The 18,283-nt window shown below is 40.2% G+C and overlaps 1 protein-coding gene across 11 annotated transcripts in view; it reads left to right on the forward strand.

The window, feature by feature from the left end:
- The window catches only part of LOC143027327 (diacylglycerol lipase-beta-like), a 418,191-nt gene that overhangs the window by 87,266 nt on the left and 312,642 nt on the right, over positions 1-18,283 (forward strand). For all 11 annotated transcript variants that reach the window (XM_076188602.1, XM_076188608.1, XM_076188615.1 and 8 more), the window contains exons 4-5: positions 1,735-1,844; positions 3,339-3,468. In XM_076188602.1, coding sequence (XP_076044717.1) covers positions 1,735-1,844; positions 3,339-3,468 — 240 coding nt within the window. The remainder of the gene's footprint in view (positions 1-1,734; positions 1,845-3,338; positions 3,469-18,283) is intronic.

An 18,283-nucleotide genomic window follows, 5' to 3' on the forward strand; every position in this document is an offset into this window, starting at 1 on the left:
AAAAGCAGATCAAATTTGTTGTATATGATCTCCCTTGTCTGAATCCAAATTGATTTGGTTTCAGTATAGATTTTTCTTCCAGGTATTTAACCCATCTGTTTTTGACAACTCTTTCACAAATTTTTGCTATTGTGCTTGTTAGTGAGACCGGTCTGTAAATGATAATTTGTGCAGGCAATGTACATACAGTACATACATATACCACAGACTTTTTCCTCCTTACAAGGGAGGTAGCCAAAAAATAAAGGCATAAAATCCACTCCTACCCATTCCATCCCCACATATTCCACTCCCCCGCCCCCCCATCCCAGTCCCTTCCAGATGACGGGCCACCCCCGCACCCCACCCACTGTTCCGGGTCAGAAGCAGTGCCACAAGACAAAATACATCCACAGCAAGGCTGCTTCATCAAATCAGCAACCCCTCTCTCCATCTCCTCATGCAGAAATGGAGAAGAGTGGGAGAAATCCCTTCGGGCTGTGTCAATTCATTGTAGATGGTGTTTATTGTATGTATTTACTTTATTTTTTATTTATTCATTTATTTCATTTTATTTTGTATAGGAATGGATGCAAAGAGGAGACTATATAAAGTGGTGATTGTACCAACAGCACTGTATGGAACAGAAACTTAGAATTTAAGAGAGATGAAATGTCTGAGAAGAATGGTAGAGGTTACAAGGTTAGATTGAGAAATGAGGTGAGGAGGAGAGTGGGGATGGAAAATATGGCAGATATGGGTGATGAAAGAATATTGGGATGGTTTGGACCCAGAAAGATTAGTAAAAGAAGTGTGGAAGGCAGAGGTGGAGGGAGTGAACTTGAGGGGATGACCAAGGATGAGATGGATGGATGGGATGAAAGGGGCATTAAGTAAGAAGGGAATGACTGTTAAGCAAGGAAGGGAGAAAGCAGGAGATTGGGGTGTGTTTAGAATGTCTGTGTATATTTACCTAGTTGTAATATACGGGAGGGGAGCTATGCTTGTGGTGACCCGTCTTTGTATCTCTCCGCATCAAGTTTTATCTTAAAAACTTTGTATAGTGTTAGCACATACTGTTTTGTTGTCTAATTTGTTCCATGTATTTATTGCTCTGTGTGGGAAACTGTTCCTTTTCAAGTTTTTTCTATAACTATCCTTTTTCAATTTTTTTCCGTGTCCTCTTGTTTTACCGTGTCCTCTTGTTTTACCGTGTCCTCTTGTTTTACCGTGTCCTCTTGTTTTACCGTGTCCTCTTGTTTTACCGTGTCCTCTTGTTTTACCGTGTCCTCTTGTTTTACCGTGTCCTCTTGTTTTACCGTTTTCCCACACTAATAGGTCGTTCCTGTCTAGATGATACTGTGATGCAATGAAGGGAGGGGGCAGGGCATGGGGGGGTTAGGGAGTGGTTATGTGTGAATGGTATTTTGACATAGCCTGAAGGGATTTCTCCCTGTCTTCTCTTTTTCTGCAAAAGGGGATGGAAATGGGAGGGGGTTGCCAATTAAATGAAAGGGGCCTTGCTGTGGATGTACTGTATCTTACTAGATTACTTCTGACCCAGGGTAGTGGGCAGGATACAGGGATGGCCTGTCATCCATAAGGAGCTAAGATGAGAGGGAGGAAAGGGTAGTGGATGGGAGTGAAATGGGTGGGAGTGGGTATGTACCTTTTGACTTAACTACCTTACTTGTAAGGGGAAAAACCCTTGGTATATAAATAAATAAATTATTTTACATCTATTTCTCTTTACAGATTTATGTTCAAAATCCCAGAGATTGTGTGGAATGTAGTTGGAACTGTTTGGATTGCAACTGGACTAGTAGATTGTACTGGAGAGACAACTCTGCCAATACTTATGAAAGGTATGGGACAGGAGAACTTCAAGAGTGCATGATCACAAACTAAGAAAAACTACATATCTTAGGGATATTAAGAAATAGTTTTGCATATAATAGATGTGTAGACCAGTGGAATGGCCTAAATGTTGATATAGTGCAAGCAAATACCATAGATAAATTTAAAGCAAAGTATGATAAATGGAGTTCGGGAGTTGGAACACCTATTCCATTATACAATTAGGTAGATACAATTAGGTAAATACCTACACTAAAATAAAAAACTGCATATCTCGAAACTCCATGTATCTAGATCCTCCATGGCCCAATTAATCTGGATATAGGAGGAATTACTGTAGTTTTATTGGCTCTTACAAATATAAAATGTGGATGTGTTTGAGAAAGTTGATTTGTGAAAATCAAGACAGCAGATATCAAGAAAAAAAATGTGCATGGATATATCACTTTGATAACTAGCTTTCCCCAGATACAACCACCACATAGATATGGAGCTTTTTCTGCTATGTGGCCCAGCACTGGCTCCTTTGAGATGACAGCAGCACAAAATTCTTCTTCATGAAGCGGTGTGAACTTGCCTTGGTCAGCTTCTTGGGGGTTGTGAGATGTTGCAAAAAGGCTGGTATCAGTGGATTGATTAATTTATTAATGGATAAGTATGGATAGAGTTAGGTCAATCTGTTGCCCCTGGTCTCTTTTGCAAAATACCCACAGCCTCCCAAGAAATCAGCAATAGCCTCTGGGTGGGGCCTTAAGTCACCAAAGGAAGAGATATTGTGTTCTTGTCTGGGGATTGTTAGTGTGGAGCATAGTAGTATGAGATATTGTGTGTCTTCTGAGTGGTGGTTGCATTTGGGGCAGTTTCAATTTGTGGCCAGGTCTATTTTGCATTAGTCTATCTATCTTATCTATGTACCAAGAGTTTTTTTCTCCTTATAAGGGAGGTAGCCAAGTCAAAAGGTACATACCTATTCCCAACCATTCCACTCCCATCCACCACCCATCCAACCACACTAGCATGCTTCTTGTTGCCCAGGACACCATCCATTATTAAGACAGTACTACATGCATACATATACCAAGGGTTTTTCCCCCTGACAAAGGAGGTAGCCAAAGTCAAAAAGCATAATTCCATTCCCACCCACCTCACCGCCACCCTCCAGCCCTCTAAGACCATACTAACACAGAAGTATTATGAATCATAATAATTCTGTGATAGTACTGTTGGTGGAATGGGTGGGTTCTTGTTAGAGTATTGATTTAGGTGGTCTATTTTGAAGGGCTTCTTTAGTTATTTGGGTGTGAATGTGTTTCTGTATGGATGGTTTGGGTGGTAGGTTGTTGTGGATAGATGAGTAGTATGCTGCTAATGCTGTTTGTTTTTTGTTGCATTCTGTTGGTTCTGAATTAGATTAATTGTATTAACACCTAGGTGTATTTATTTATTTATTTATTTGTTGTTTGAGACAATTATCCAAAATTATTTACTATATTATTTTACAGCTGTGGTTGGTTATTGCTGGATTGTCATGATTTGTTTTACACTTGGGATGCTAGTTCTCTTTGATCCACTTGGCAAACCTAGTAAGCATTCTAATGCTTCAGAGAGTGATCCAAACTACTTTATGGAAAGGTAAGTGATTTAATAAATTTTGAATATGTAATTTAGTCATAATATGTAATTTAGTCAGTGTTTCAGTGTCTATCATTAAACTAATTTACCAGTTGAATTTTTTCACTAATGTCAAAGAGGTGGGCTTATACATTGCATTGTCATCATCCAAGAAAAGACAGAGAAGACTTATTAAAGTGGGATAAAAGGAAAACAAGGGGACTTGAAAAGAAACTCAAAAAGGATAGTTATAGAAAAGACCTGAAAAGAAAGTTTTCCACACAGAGTGGTGGATGTCTGGAAGGATGAAACAATAGTGTATGCAAACATCATACAAGAATTTAAGAACAAACTAGATGTTGCAAGATACAAAGACAGGTCACTACGAGTATAGCTACCTTTCCCATATAATACAACTAGGTATATACATAGTGTTGGTAAAAGGCAACCTGTCACCTGACAGACATAGCAGCAGCATTGTGGGAGAGGCATATGGACTACTGCAGAAGATTAAAGTGGCGTTCAATTGTGTGGATGAAGAGAAAAAATCATTCAAACCCTGATATGTCCAAGACTGGAATATGTATCGGTAGTATGGTCCCCACATAGAGTGAAGTATATAAGCAAGATTGAGAGAATAGGAATGGTAGCAACCAAACTGGTCCCCAGCCTGGTCTACCAACTTTGAAATATCGAAGAGAAAGAGGTAATATGATTACAGTGATCAGGTCACTAAAGGGGATAGATTGCATTGATAGAAGAGATCTTCTGATTAAAGATAGGAGGGCTTTAAGAGGTCATGGATGTGAATTAAGAAAGAACACATATTGAAAGGATGTGAAGAAATACAGTTTTCCATATAGATGTATAAATATGTGAAATAACTTAGAAAGTGTTAGCCCAAACTCAAACAATGTATGAGTTCAAATCTTAATATGATAACTGGAAATCAAAGATATAAAGTTGGAACCATACATGAATTTGAGTCTAGGTATGTTAGGTATGATAGCAAATACAGTGTTTGGGAAGAAAATCAAGTATAAGTACACATGGGAGAGGGTGGTGGATGGAAGGGTGGTAGATGGGGGCATTAATGGACTATGTAGTGGTGACCAGGAGAATAGTAGGAGGAGTTAAGGATGTACATGTTCTAGGGTGAAAGTGAGGGAATATCAGATCATTTTTTTTTTTTTTTTTTTTTTTTGGTGGAAGTGGGTTGAGGATGGATGGAGAGGGAGAAGGGGGACAGGGGGTGGGGAGGTGCTTAGAGTAAACTGTTTGGATGAGAAGGAAAAGGAGAAGGAGTACAAAAAGAAGTTGAGAGAGGAGTGGGAGGTGATGAAGGATAGAGGAGAATTAGGAATGGAGGAGGGAATCACAAGGTGTGCAAAGATGGTGTGTGGAACAAGGAGGAGGATGGGAGGAAATAGAAGGAAGGGTAGTGAGTGGTGGGATGAGGAAGGAAAGAAGGGTGTAGAAGAGAAGAAGCAGGGTTTCACAGATTGGTTACAAAATAGGACGAGAGAATCATATGGGAGGTACAAAGAAAGATTGTCAAAACTAGAACTACTGACTCAGGAACAAAGAGAAAGAGATGACTTATTGACCATCTACAGAATTATGAGAGGTATGGAAGTCCTTGATAGAGACGACTTACTAAATTGGGATAAAAGAAACACGAGGACATGGAAGGAAGCTAAAAAAGGACAGTTATAGAAGAAACCTGAAAAAAAAATGCTTTTCCCACATAATGGTGGATGTATGGAATATACTAGACAAAACAATAGTGTGTGCAAAAACAATGTAAGAGCAAATTGAAAATCATTGCTCTATATAGTGAAGAGGCTTGTGACGTCCCCATATAGATCGGTGCAGTTGTTTAGGGCCAGTATGTGCAGGAGTGGAGAGTTCATTCCTACATTGGAGACTAGCTGGAGCACCAGATACCCAGGCCGGAAAAGAATCAACCTTCATATCTCTTTCCTTGACGAGTATACTCTGATCACCTACAATATCAGAAGAATTCAACTTAAGATGTATCGGCAGTAGGAACCAGAAGAATCTTCACCGAATCAGTCTCTATAGAGGGATCGACATTGAGATAATTTTGCCTCTCATACAAAGATACGTTACCAGTTGGGGCCAAGTCATGCACTGATATTGTTGATTCGTGTCCATCAGCAAATTTTACATGAGTGTGTTATGGATTTGCTTCTAACAACTGAACCTCATCAAGGGGTTCATATTTACTGGAGTGAATGTGACGTCATAGTAAGACAAGTCCAGGAACAAGTTGCATAAACACAACAAAGGAAACATGGACTGGAAGTGAGGTGTTTATTCCTGATGTTTTGTCTATTGACTTTCTCAAAGGAATGAGCATACCGGATCATGCAGAGTTTATATACAAGCTTGGTGGCTCAAGGGGGTATACAAGCATAGAACGCTGTGTTCTGATTGGCCCGCTGAGACAGCCAATCTTGAAGCGCTATGCCAGCTGAGGATTTAGCCCAAGTGAGGCTGCCAGCCTTACTATCGATGTTGGGATGGGTAAATTAAAAGAAAGAGAGGGCAGGTTAAAAGAAAGAGAAGGCAGCGCCACCAACAGAACATCGTACATGGTGCTTCCTAACTTTGAGAAGATAGGAGACATTACTAGAATGCTCAGGAGCACAAAAGTAAAAGCAGTGATAACATTGGGAATGAAGATCTGTGATATATAAAGAAGCGGAACCAAGATGAGGGGGAGTGAGGACAGTGTCATGTATAAGATTCCATGTACATCATGCGATAAAGCATATTATGGAGAGACAAAAAGGAGGCTTAACACAAGGATCAGGCCGACCTCCATCACCATAGGCTCACCAGCGCAATGATGGTGCATGTAAACTAATCTGGGCACCTCCCACAATGGAACCAGGCCGAGGTATTACACAAAGGTATGGATAAGAAGACCAGGAAATCCATAGAAGCTTTGCTACCTGTCCCAACATCAATAGTAAGGCTGGCAACCTCACTTGGGCTAAATCTGCAGCGGGCATAGCGCTTCAAGATTGGCTGTCTCAGTGGGCCAATCAGAACACAGTGTTCTATGCTCGTATAATCCCTTGAGCCACCAAGTGTGTATATAAACTCCGCACAATCCAGTATGCTCATTCCTTTGAGAAAGTCAGTAGATGAAATGTTGGGAATAAACACTTCACTTCCAGTCTATGTTTCCTTTGCCCCGTTTATGCAACTTGTTCATATGGATTTTCACAGGTCCAGGAACAGATAACCAAGTTGGCAATGAATGGTTACTGAGAGATCGACACTGGTACGAGAAGAGCCTCTCGTGTGGCATAGCACTGGTGGCTGTATGGAGCAAAGGTCTAATTGAATGAAGAGCGTCAGGCAACGCTGTTTCCCGTTGACATTCTTGAAGGTTCTTGGATGCCAGAGCAAAGGTTATGTGTTTCCAGATTATAGCATTATACCTCTCACACTTTTCTTTTTTTCTTCGTGTTCAACTTATACATGGATGGGGTGGTGCGAGACGTAAATGCGAGGGTGGTGGGTCAGGGATTGGAGATGGTTAAAGAAAATGGAGAAAAGTGGGAGGTGAGCCAGCTATTGTTTGCGGACGACACTGCGATTGTGGCAGGATCGGAGGAGGGATTGAGGAAGTTGGTGGCAGAGTTTGGGAGAGTATGTGATAGAAGAAAGCTAAAGATAAATGTGGGTAAAAGTAAGGTGATGAGATGTACAAGGGGTGGAAGTGGCAGTAGACTGGAAGTGAGCATTAAGGGAGAGCGACTGGAGGAAGTGGATAGTTTTAGATGCATGGGTGCAAATGTGGCAGGAAAAGGTGGAGTGAAGGTGGAGGTAGAATGTAGATTGAGAGAAGCGAGTAAATGCCTTGGTGGATTAAAGAGTGTAATGAGGAATAGACATTTGGGAATGGATGCTAAGAGGAGACTGTATGAAGGAGTGATTGTGCCAACAGCACTGTATGGGGCAGAAACATGGAACATAAGAGAAGAAGAGAGAAGGAGTTTGAATGTGTTTGAGATGAGGTGTCTGAGAAGTATGATGGGGGTTACTAGGCTAGATAGAGTGAGAAATGAGTAGGTGAGGAGGAGAACAGGGGTGGAAAGGGAGCTGGGAGATAGGGTTGATGAAAGAGTATTAGGATGGTTTGGACACATGGAAAGAATGAGTGAAGAAAGACTAGTAAAAGAGGTATGGAAGGCAGATGTGGATGGAGTGAACATGAGGGGACGTCCTAGGATGAGGTGGATGGATGGAGTGAAGGGGGCATTGGGGAAGAGGGGAATGTCTGTTGAGGAAGGACATGAGAGGACAGAAGACGGGTGAATGGAGAATGGTTGTATATGGATGATGATGTGATTGCATGAGGTGGAATGGGCGGGGGGATGGGGGGTGAGGTAGTATGTGTGAGCAAAATTTGACGCAGCCCGAGGGGATTTCTCCCCGTCTTCTCCTTTTATGCAATGGGGGGACGGAGAGGGGGGGGTCGCCGATTTAATGAAGCAGCCTTGCTGTGGATGTGCTGTGTCTTGCGACACTGCTTCTGACCCAGGGCAGTGGACAAGGTGCAGGGATGACCCATCATCCAGGAGGTGCTAAGATAAGAGGGAGGGTGGAGGGGTGTGGAGTATATTGAGGGATGGAATGGGTGGAAATGATTTTATGCCTTTTCCTTTTTGGCTACCTCCCTTGTAAGGGGGAAAAAAGCCTTGGTATATGTATGTATGTACCTCTCACACTGCCCATTTCTTCAAGGATTATAAGGTGTTGTTCAGCTAGTAGTGATACCTAAATTGTGCAAGAATTCATGTAGATCCTTGGCCATAAACGAAGATATGCGATCAGAATATAGGTAGGAAGGTATACCAAATACAGTCGAACCTCAAAAGCCCGGACTAATTGGGGGGGGAAGGGTGGTATGGTCATGCCAAAATTCCAGTCATCGAAAATATCGCCCTAACACCCGTAGATTTTTGTAGCGGTATACGTATAGATAATGTATGATATGGCATAGAAACACATAAGAATAATACTCTAACACTGTAATAATAACAATACTGTAATAATAATACTATATTACTAATAATTCTGTAATAACTGTAATACAGGCATGTAAATGTACTGTATATACAGTGTACTGTACTGTATTTTTTTATTACATACACTGTAAATATCGGAAGGTATGCACGCGGGACAGTGGTGGCAGCCAGGGTTGCCGCGTTTTCTACACTACCGTGTAGAATGGGAGTGTTGCCATACCAGGGCATACATTTTTCTCGGGCGTGTGCAGACTTTCATAGCAAGATATACTTGTCAAACTTTGACAAAATGTTGGTTCTAGTTTTTTTATTCTTGAATGTATATAAGGCCCCCATGCCCTAACATATTCAGTACGATATAAATATTGTTTTTTTTATATTATTATCGCTAAAAGAAAGCTGAAACTTTAGCGTAGATTTTTTTTTCTACACAGTAAAAATGTATCTTTTGGGATATAATATTTTATAAGTAACACAATTACCAATAAAAGTCATATTTTGATGTACCATTTATTATTTGATAACTAGTTCTATGATTTTTAAACAAAAGTTTGAGTTTTTGAATGTTTTTAACAGCCCGCTGATATGTAGAAAAAATTTCCTCATGTCCTTGTGCAGTTGCCACATGCTGCTATTTTAGTACGTTTTGGTACAAAATTCTACGAAACGGCAGCCCTGGTGGCATCTTGACTGGGCCGAGTTTGAGTACACGTGTACGGCCATCGCTACTACGTACCAGACAAATAGGGAACTTTGCTTGAAAAGTCCGCCCTTTGTTCATTTCGACCGGTCATACGAGGGTCCAGCCATGGGGGTCCGGGCTTTCGAGGTTCGACTGTATTGCAAAAATATGATTTAGACAGTGGATTATAGTACCAGTAGTCATATTCTGACAGGCAAATGCAAATGGAAAATAAGAATACTCATCTACCACCGTGAGCGTAGTGGTTTCTGGAGTTTGAGGGTAGTGGTCCCTTGAAATCTAAACTAAGACATTCAAAGGGCTGCATATCATTGATAAGGGGAGTTTGGTGTGGTTTGTAGAAACGAGGTTTCAATTGGGCACACTGAGGGCATTCAGAACACACCCTCCTTACATCTTCTATGGAATAAGGAAGATTTCTCTTCCTAACAAAATGAGCAAGTCTTGTTGCACCAGGATCGCAAAGGCGAGTGTGGAGATCAGATACTGTCTCATTATTGACAGTAGCTCCACAGTGAGCACGTGACAGCATGTCTGCAGGAATGTTGTATTTACCAGGATGGTACATGATATCATAGTTGTAGCACCCTGTCTCAGTCCTCCATCGTTGAATTTTATCATTCTTGATTTTTCCAAGCCGATTTGTACGGAACATAAAGCTGACAGTTTGTTGGTCTGTAACTAAGGTAAAACATCATCCTGTCAAGTAGTGAGACCACTTCTTTATGGGTTCCACAATTGCACATGCCTCCTTTTCTACTGCAGAATGTTTGCATTCAGTAGATGCAAGGGTGTGAAAGAAAAAGGCAACTGGATGGCCTGCCTGATTCAGAGTAGCAACCGTATCTGATGCATCAGTCTCAACTACCAAAGGAGTAGTTTCATCAATTGAGAGCACAATAGCATTCCCAATCTTGTCTTTGATTTCATCGATGGCTTTCATGGCCTCTGGACACAGAGGAAAAGTGTCAGCAGTAACAAGGGGTCTGATCTTGTCAGAGAATCGGGAAACCCACTGTGAATAATAAGAAAACATACCAATAACATGGCGTAAGGAAGTACAGTCTTTAAGGATTGGTAATTCCTTTAATGGATATAGCCAAAAAAAAATCTATAGATTTTGTGGAAATGATAGATTTAGTCTCATTGAAGGTAAGGTTGTGGAACTGGGCAGCTTCTTGAAACTTTGCCAAGTTCTCATCATGTTCCAGCTGGGTCTTCCCTGCCACAACAATATTGTCCACATAAGTATAAGTTCCATGCAGATCATGTTGCTTGATGATGTTGTCAATAGTCCTTTGGAAGCAAGCAGTGCCATTCGTAACCCCAAATGGCACTCTGCGGAACTGATATAGCTTACCATTTGCTTCAAAGGCAGTATATGGCTTGTCCTCTTCCTGTATAGGTATCTGATGATAAGCACTTTTCAGGTCCAGTGAACTATAGTACTTGTAATGAGACTGTTCTGACAAGGTTGTCTATTTGTGGAAAAGGGTATGCATCCAAATGAGTGAATTTATTAATTATTTGTCCATAGTCAACAACCAATCTCTTTTGGTGGCACTCATTCGACACAACAAAGACTTGTGCCCTCCATGGAGATGTGCTTTCCTCAATAACACCATCATGTAGCATCTTGTTAATTTCAGACCTTATGAACTTCTTATCATCATCCCCAAATCTCAGAGATTTAGTTGCAATGGGTTTGCAATGAGGAGTAAGATACGAAAAAAGATGAGTTGTATCCACCAAAGCAGACAGTACTCTGGAAGTGGCAGGGTTGGAGATATTTAGATCTTTGTTGGATCTGCTTAAGTCCACAGTAACACTAGAGTGCTGGCTCATGAAGTCTCAAGCAGGAATATCACAACACAAGTCTGGCAGTACAGAAAGCTTCGTATTGTAGTATCTCTCGCCCTTCAAATTGATGTCAGCCATGCTGTCCCTTCCCAGGAGACATGAGTGATGAAGAGGCCATAGATACACTTCCACTCTGTGAGACAACCTTCAACTTGTGCTTCTTGGCATAGCTATGTGAGATGAAAGATTCAGAGCTCCCTGTGTCAATAAGAGTAGTTGCTTCATTATTACCAATCATAAGAACATAAGAGTAAAGGAGACTGCAAGAGACCATAAGGCCTACACTAGGCAGCTCCGTATCCATCACCACCTGTCATCCCCATCCATAAAGTTGTCTAATCGTTTTTTAAAACAACTGATAGTTTCAGCGCTTACTACATAGTTACTAAGTTTATTCCATTCATCGACCACCCTATTAGTAAACCAATTCTTGCCTATTTCCTTCTTAAATCTAAATTTGTCCAGTTTATACCCATTACTGCGAGTCCTGCCCTGTTGTTTTATTATGATGACCTTGTTTGCATCACCCTTGTTATAGCCTTTGATCCACTTGAACACTTCTATTAGATCACCTCGCACTCTGCGTCTCTCCAGGGAGTGTAAGTTTAGGTGCCTAAGCCTCTCTTCATAAGGCAAATTTCCAAGTCCATGTATCAATTTGTACTGATTTCCAAATTCTATTATGCTAAAAATTTTTTATGTTGAAGTTCATCTCATATCTCCGACTCCATTCCCATATTTTATCCAGGTCATCTTGCAGCGATCTGCAATCTTCTTCTGTTCTTACTTTCTTGAGTAATTTGGCATCGTCAGCAAAAAAGTTCATGTAACAATTTACTCCTTCATCCATATCATTTATGTACCGTATTTTTCTGACCATAAGGCGCGGGCAAAATCCTTAAAATCGGCCAAAATCGGGTGGTGCGCCTTATCATGAGGTGCGCCTTATGTTGTGGCTTCAGTGCAAAAAAATGCCTCGGACAGTGACGTACTATTTTGACATGTTTCATAGTTAGCCTGCCGACAGCGACAGCGCATAGGCCTAGGAAAAGTTACAACCAAGTTATAACCAATATGCATGTATCTTGACAGGAAAATTGCGAAAACTTCGACAGTTTTCAAGGCCATGCCACCGCATTCATTCACGCTATCATGGCTATGACATGATAGCGTCCACAACACAGACAGCCATTTTGCATTGGTCTAGTCTCGCTCCACTCCGACTGTAGTCATTTGGGTATTTTTTTAGTTTCGACCATGGGCGCAATATAGCAATAGAAAATTAATTATTAATTTTGAAAATTAAAATGTATCAACGTAATATGGAATTTTGTGGGCAGAAATGAAAATAAAAAATACCTTGCAACAAGTATGCTAATGAACGAAGTCGGTAGCATAGGATCAGGACGCCATCTTGTCGTCTGTCAATTGACGGCCTCGGTACTTCTGACAGTACCTCTCCAGGTACATTTTCTTGAAGGAATGTTATGGAGCGGAGATACATGCATTCCTTCAAGCTGCAAGAACTTTTTATACTCCGCAAGCTGAGAGAGTGGTTGAAAAGCCCGCCAACATCTCTCACGACAACAACAAGGACGAGCCGGATGACATTTAATTTTCAGGTAATGATTTATTAAACACAGGTTAGGTTAGACGAATTTATCATCCTTTCATTTCTTCGACGTCGGCATCTATCATAACAAACATGGCGTACCATTCGTCCAACATGACTTCGTTACTTACGAAATCTGTTTTAGTACCTTTTTTGTTTTTTTATTTCCGCTCACAAAATTGCATATTACGTTGATACATTATGATTTACAAAATTAATAATTAATTTTCTATCGCTATATTGCGCTCATGGTTGAAACTAAAAATTTACCATCATTTGTAATAAATCTTGTGTTTTTAAGTGAATAGAGAATTCCGGGAATAAAACTGCTAATGTTGGTTTTATTCCCCACAATTCCCGTAACATGTTTATGTTGTTTTTTAGGGGTATTGGCAGGGCAGACCGTTCATGGAGGTGGTCTGATTCCACTGACCAAAATAAAAAAATATATCATTTATTTTTGTAATTTTGCTAAATCCCAACCGATTTTTCTCATTCAACAACAAAAATGTTCAGTTCTGAATGCACTCACATGTGCATGATTATCCGATGACGAGACCAGGTGCGCCTTATGTAAGGACAGGGAATAGCAAATTACGGGTGCGCCTTATGGTCCGAAAAATACAGTATATGGCAAACATTAAAGGAGCCAAAACAGAGCTTTGTGGGACACCACTTCTCACATCTTCCCATTTCGAATTTTTGTCTCTAAGTACCACTCTCATTTTTCTCCCAGTTAAGAAATACTTCACCCATTCCAACAATTTGGCTTGAATTCCTCCTATTTTTTCAATTTTACTTATTAATTTTTTGTATGGTACTTTGTCAAATGCTTTCTGCAGTTCCAAGAAGGCGCAATCTGACCATCCATCCCTTTCTTGTATTATTTCAATTAATCTCGAGTAAAAGCAGATTAGGTTTGTTGTGCACGCTCTTCCACTTCTAAAGCCAAATAATTTGGGGTTTATTATTTTGTTATCTTCCAAGTGTTTGGTCCATTTGTTCCTGATGACCTTTTCACATATTTTTGCTACTGTGCTTGTGAGGGATACTGGTTTGAAGTTTGTAGGATCTTCCCTATTTCCTCCTTTATATATTTGTACTATGCATCTTTCCAGTCTTGCTGTATCTTTCCCTCTTTGAGTGAGAAGTCAATTATCTTGTATAGTTTGTCCGTCAGTTCACCTATATGCTCTTTCAGTTTCCAATTTGCAATTCCATCTGGTCCATACAATTTTCTGACATCTAGGCTTTTTATTTGGTCTTATTTCTTTTTGTGTTATCTTTATTTCTTTCATCATGGGTCATCTTTCTTGTCCATCTTCCCAAGATTGTGAGCTCTCAATTCTAAAAACAGGCCTAAAATGTCTGATCATAACTCCTGCCATCTCTGTGTCATCTATGTATTCTTTATCTCCACGCAGTTTCACTATTTCATACTTATCCTTTAGTTTTTCATTTATATATCTGTAAAAGAGTTTAGGTTGATCCTTGCATTTGTCTATGATATCCCTTTCATATTCTCTTTTTTCTTTCCTGCGTATATTCACATATTTGTTCCTAAGTTTTATATGTTTGCCATTTAGATGTTTTTCTATCTTTTTTTCCATTTTTTCCAGGCTTTGTCTCTCTTGGCTCTAGCCTCGCTACACCTTTTGTTGAACCAACATTTTATATAAATCTCTTTTTGTTTCTTTTTTGGTATACAAGCCCACTGGCTGCGCCAGTCCCGGCTACGCCGGTGGTCTTGGCCTGCGGCGCGCCCGGGGCTACGCCCCCTTTGTTATACCTCTAAACGGTTTAAAATGCACACTTTGTTCTACCTCTTGAATGTGTTTGAAATAAAAGAAGGTTTTATCATTTTAACTTTTATTTACATCAGAAACTTTAGTTTCGTCTATAATTTGTTTACTGCTTTGAGGCGAAGGAGATGAGACATCCTCGACGTCGCTCTTTTCTATTCCATTGTCAACTTTCTTCTTTTTTCGAGGCGGAGACGATGCAATATCTTCGTCGTCGCTTTGCCACTTGACCGTTTCCTTGATTTCCTCCATTTTCTTAGTCATCTCTTCTTTTAGACCCATAATTAATTCTTCCATTTTTTTCGTGACAGGGTTTTCAGCTTCATTACTACTGTTACTTTCTTCTTCATTTGAAACGTTTTCTTCGAAGGCAAAATCAGGTAAGATCATCTTGACGGCTTCTTCTGAAATGTTATAAGCGTCCTTTGGTATTGGAACTACACCTAATTCGGGGTCTTCTTCAGCTATGGGGATAAGTTCTTCTGCTTCTTCGCCTGTTACTGCAGAAGCAGGAGGTGACGCTTGAATGTTCACTACGCTATCCGAGAAAAGTTCTTTATATACACAGTTCGTGGCAGGTCTTAACCGGTATTCTTTATTTACTTTATGCCAGCCAGTATAGACGAACAAAAAATTCCACGACGTTACTCTTGAACAGGCGACATAGAATTGACCATGAGCGAAACACTGAACTGTATCCAAGAGTATTCCACACCGTTCGAACGTTTGCCCTTGTGACTTATTTATTGTCATCGCGTAACTTAATTTGACTGGAAATTGTTTTCTTTTGAAGCTAACTGGAGTGTCTTGAGCTTCTAACGTTATTTTAGGGATCATAACCTGTTCACCGCGATAACTACCCCCTAAAATTTTACCAACTATAATATTCTTCTTCAGATTAGTAACTAAAAGCCTCGTTCCGTTGCACAGTTTCGGAGGGCAAATGTTTCTAACAACCATCACTACACTTCCAATTTTCACTTGAAGTCAATGAGGAGGCAGAGAAGGACTTATCATGGCATTAAATACCGAAGTTTGAATATCGGTCCCTTCTTCCACTGCTCTATCAGTACTGTAATAAATTACTTCTTTTTCCTTTGATTTGTCATAAATCATAAGATTCACACTGTCAACATCGTCGTTTGTAGGTGATATTATAGCTCGTTGTTCAAAATATGAAACGTTGAGATGGTTGTCTTCCAAGTCCCCGTAGATACTATTTATCAATTCTTCAAGGGATTTTACTTGAACACCAAAACCTTCCTCAAGTTCCAAAGGCCCGTCATTTTGTGATCCGATTTCTAACAATTTTTGTGCAAATTTAATGTTGTTTGTATCATTTTTCTTGAGGCGTACGTTCTCGGTTAACTCCAGTTTTGTTATATCGCCCCACATGTAACTCGATTTGATACAGTATTCGAGTTCATCGTTCTTACCGCCACCACGTATAACGGGTAAAATTTGTCGGAAATCTCCAGCACAAACAAAAACTTTTCCTCCCATAAACATATAATTTTCAAGAATATTCCTCAACGTTATATCGAGTGCGGTCAACGTATTCTTCTTTGCCATTACGACTTCGTCCCACACAATTAAAGACGCCATCTCTAACAACTTTGCAAGTTCACTTCTCTTCTTGATTGCGCATGCTTTTATTTCATTGTATTCCATCAACGGTATCTTGAACATGTTGTGAGCAGTTCACCCTCCATGGAGAACTGTAGCGGCGATACCCGAAGACGCAACAGCCAAAGGTATTTTTCCCTGCGAACGTACAGTATCAAGTAACAAATTCAAGACAAACGATTTCCCCGTGCCGCCGGCAGCGTTTACAAAAATTCCATTGTTGTCGTATCGGTGTCCGTGTTCTACTCGAAACATTGCAGTGTCGTAAACTTGTTTTTGTTTATCATTTAACATTGGCTCTTTCGCATTAACATCGTCTTTCAGCCTTTCTTTGTTATACGACTTTTCTCTTCGAATAACCTTTGACGTTTTCTCACCACCTCTAGAAGGAGGAAGCCCGTAATCGGTGATGGACCCTCCTCCACAATTCCACACCTGTTTTTGTATATCATCTAACGCATCCAAGTATATTTCATCATTATACTCTGTTAGATTGTTTGTATGGAGAAAATCACTTGCAAAAAGATCTTTAGTCTCTTCCCAAATCCTGGATTGATCTTCAAGGTCTGAAAACACCAACATACTCGCATAAGTTTCTCTTAGACGATACCTATCGTTAGTGTGGTTGATTATTTCCAGAATTGTCATTTTCCATGTTTCTTCATCACTTAAAAGTCCTAAAGCTTTGACAGCTTCTCGGTAAGAGGGATGCATCACACCTTCAATTGTTCGAAGATCTTCATACGAAGTAGGCCCTGGTTTATGTGTTAGAAGTCTCAAATAGAACAGTTCTACTGTCTTGGTGGTCATGGCGGGAATGCGTCCTAGTGAAAAAGTAGGCCCTTGACGTTCTTCCCAGCATGTGAACACTTGGCGTTATAAACGAAATGGTGAGGCAACTCATGATAAAGCAAAGAGGCAGCAAAAGTATTCCTTGAACACAACTTGAAAAAGGCAGTTAGTTGAGTGTCTTTATGGACTCTTCTTTCTAGCTCCCTTTCAGATGTACGTTCATCGTAAAATATTTCGTTTTCGCCCTCCAAGTGCAAGTCTAATGTCATCACCGGCAGATAACTTTTATGTATTTCAAATTTAAATATCTTCCACGTTGCCTCGTTTGCGTTTATGAATCTTGCTTCCTGGAAGTTTTTTACTTCGTTTACCGTTTCACCATCAATAGACTTGCCAAAAAGGATTCTATCACAGCCTTTGTTAACATATTTTGTAATATATGCAATACATTTAATTGAATTTGAACATTCAACGTTTATGTGGGCGTTGTACTTCAAGCAAAGGTACGGATTGTAAGGTACGACCCACGAATTATCGATAACTTTTTCCTCTTTTTTAATTGTCACTTTGAATGAATTTCCTCCTTCTCCGATTGACCTTCGCTTATATTCAGGGTATCCGTTGTTGCCAAATAATAAGTCACTTCGGCAAGTCTTAGGGAAATTTTTTCCACATTTTCCAGAGCTTGCATTTTTTCCTTGGCAACACGGTTGTGATTCGTCGTACCCCTTACATGGACCATGAATCATACATCTTGTAACAACATCGTATAATCTGGGTTCTTCATTCTTATCGGGGATTTCAGCTGAAATTAACTGAGAAACCGTATCAGCGGTAACACGTTCGTCCATCCACAATAAAATGTGCGCATGGGGAAGTCCACGTTTCTGCCATTCTATACTGTATAAGTTGGCTTTAACTTGACCAAAAATCTTACCGTGGGTTAAATCTTTCATCAGACTATCAACTTTTAACTTGAAAATCCTGCTAACCAAATCAGGACGATCTCCTAGGCACCGCGTTGACGCGGAACCTGTATCGTTCATCGCTTCACGTAATTCAGGCCACTTTGGGTTCATAGTAAAGGTTATGAAATAATCAGGAGAGCCATAGTAGGTAACATAAGCAAGAGCATCTTGTTGTTGTTCTTTCATATACCGAGGACCTCCAATGAAAGAAGCGGGCAGAACTACCCTTTGTCCAGTAGCACTGCCTTTATTTGTACAGTTTAGTATGTCTGCTCTTTCTTTACGAATTTGGGATTGGTTCAGTTCGAAATACGTTAACTTATTAGATTCCATTTTCACGTAATTATCAACCACAAATTGTTGAAACAGCCTCCTACTTTTAGTTATGTGATTGAAAACACCCT

Source organism: Oratosquilla oratoria, chromosome 1 (genome assembly GCF_046742065.1).
Source record: "Oratosquilla oratoria isolate Oo_2021 chromosome 1, ASM4674206v1, whole genome shotgun sequence".
Classification (NCBI taxonomy): domain Eukaryota; kingdom Metazoa; phylum Arthropoda; class Malacostraca; order Stomatopoda; family Squillidae; genus Oratosquilla; species Oratosquilla oratoria.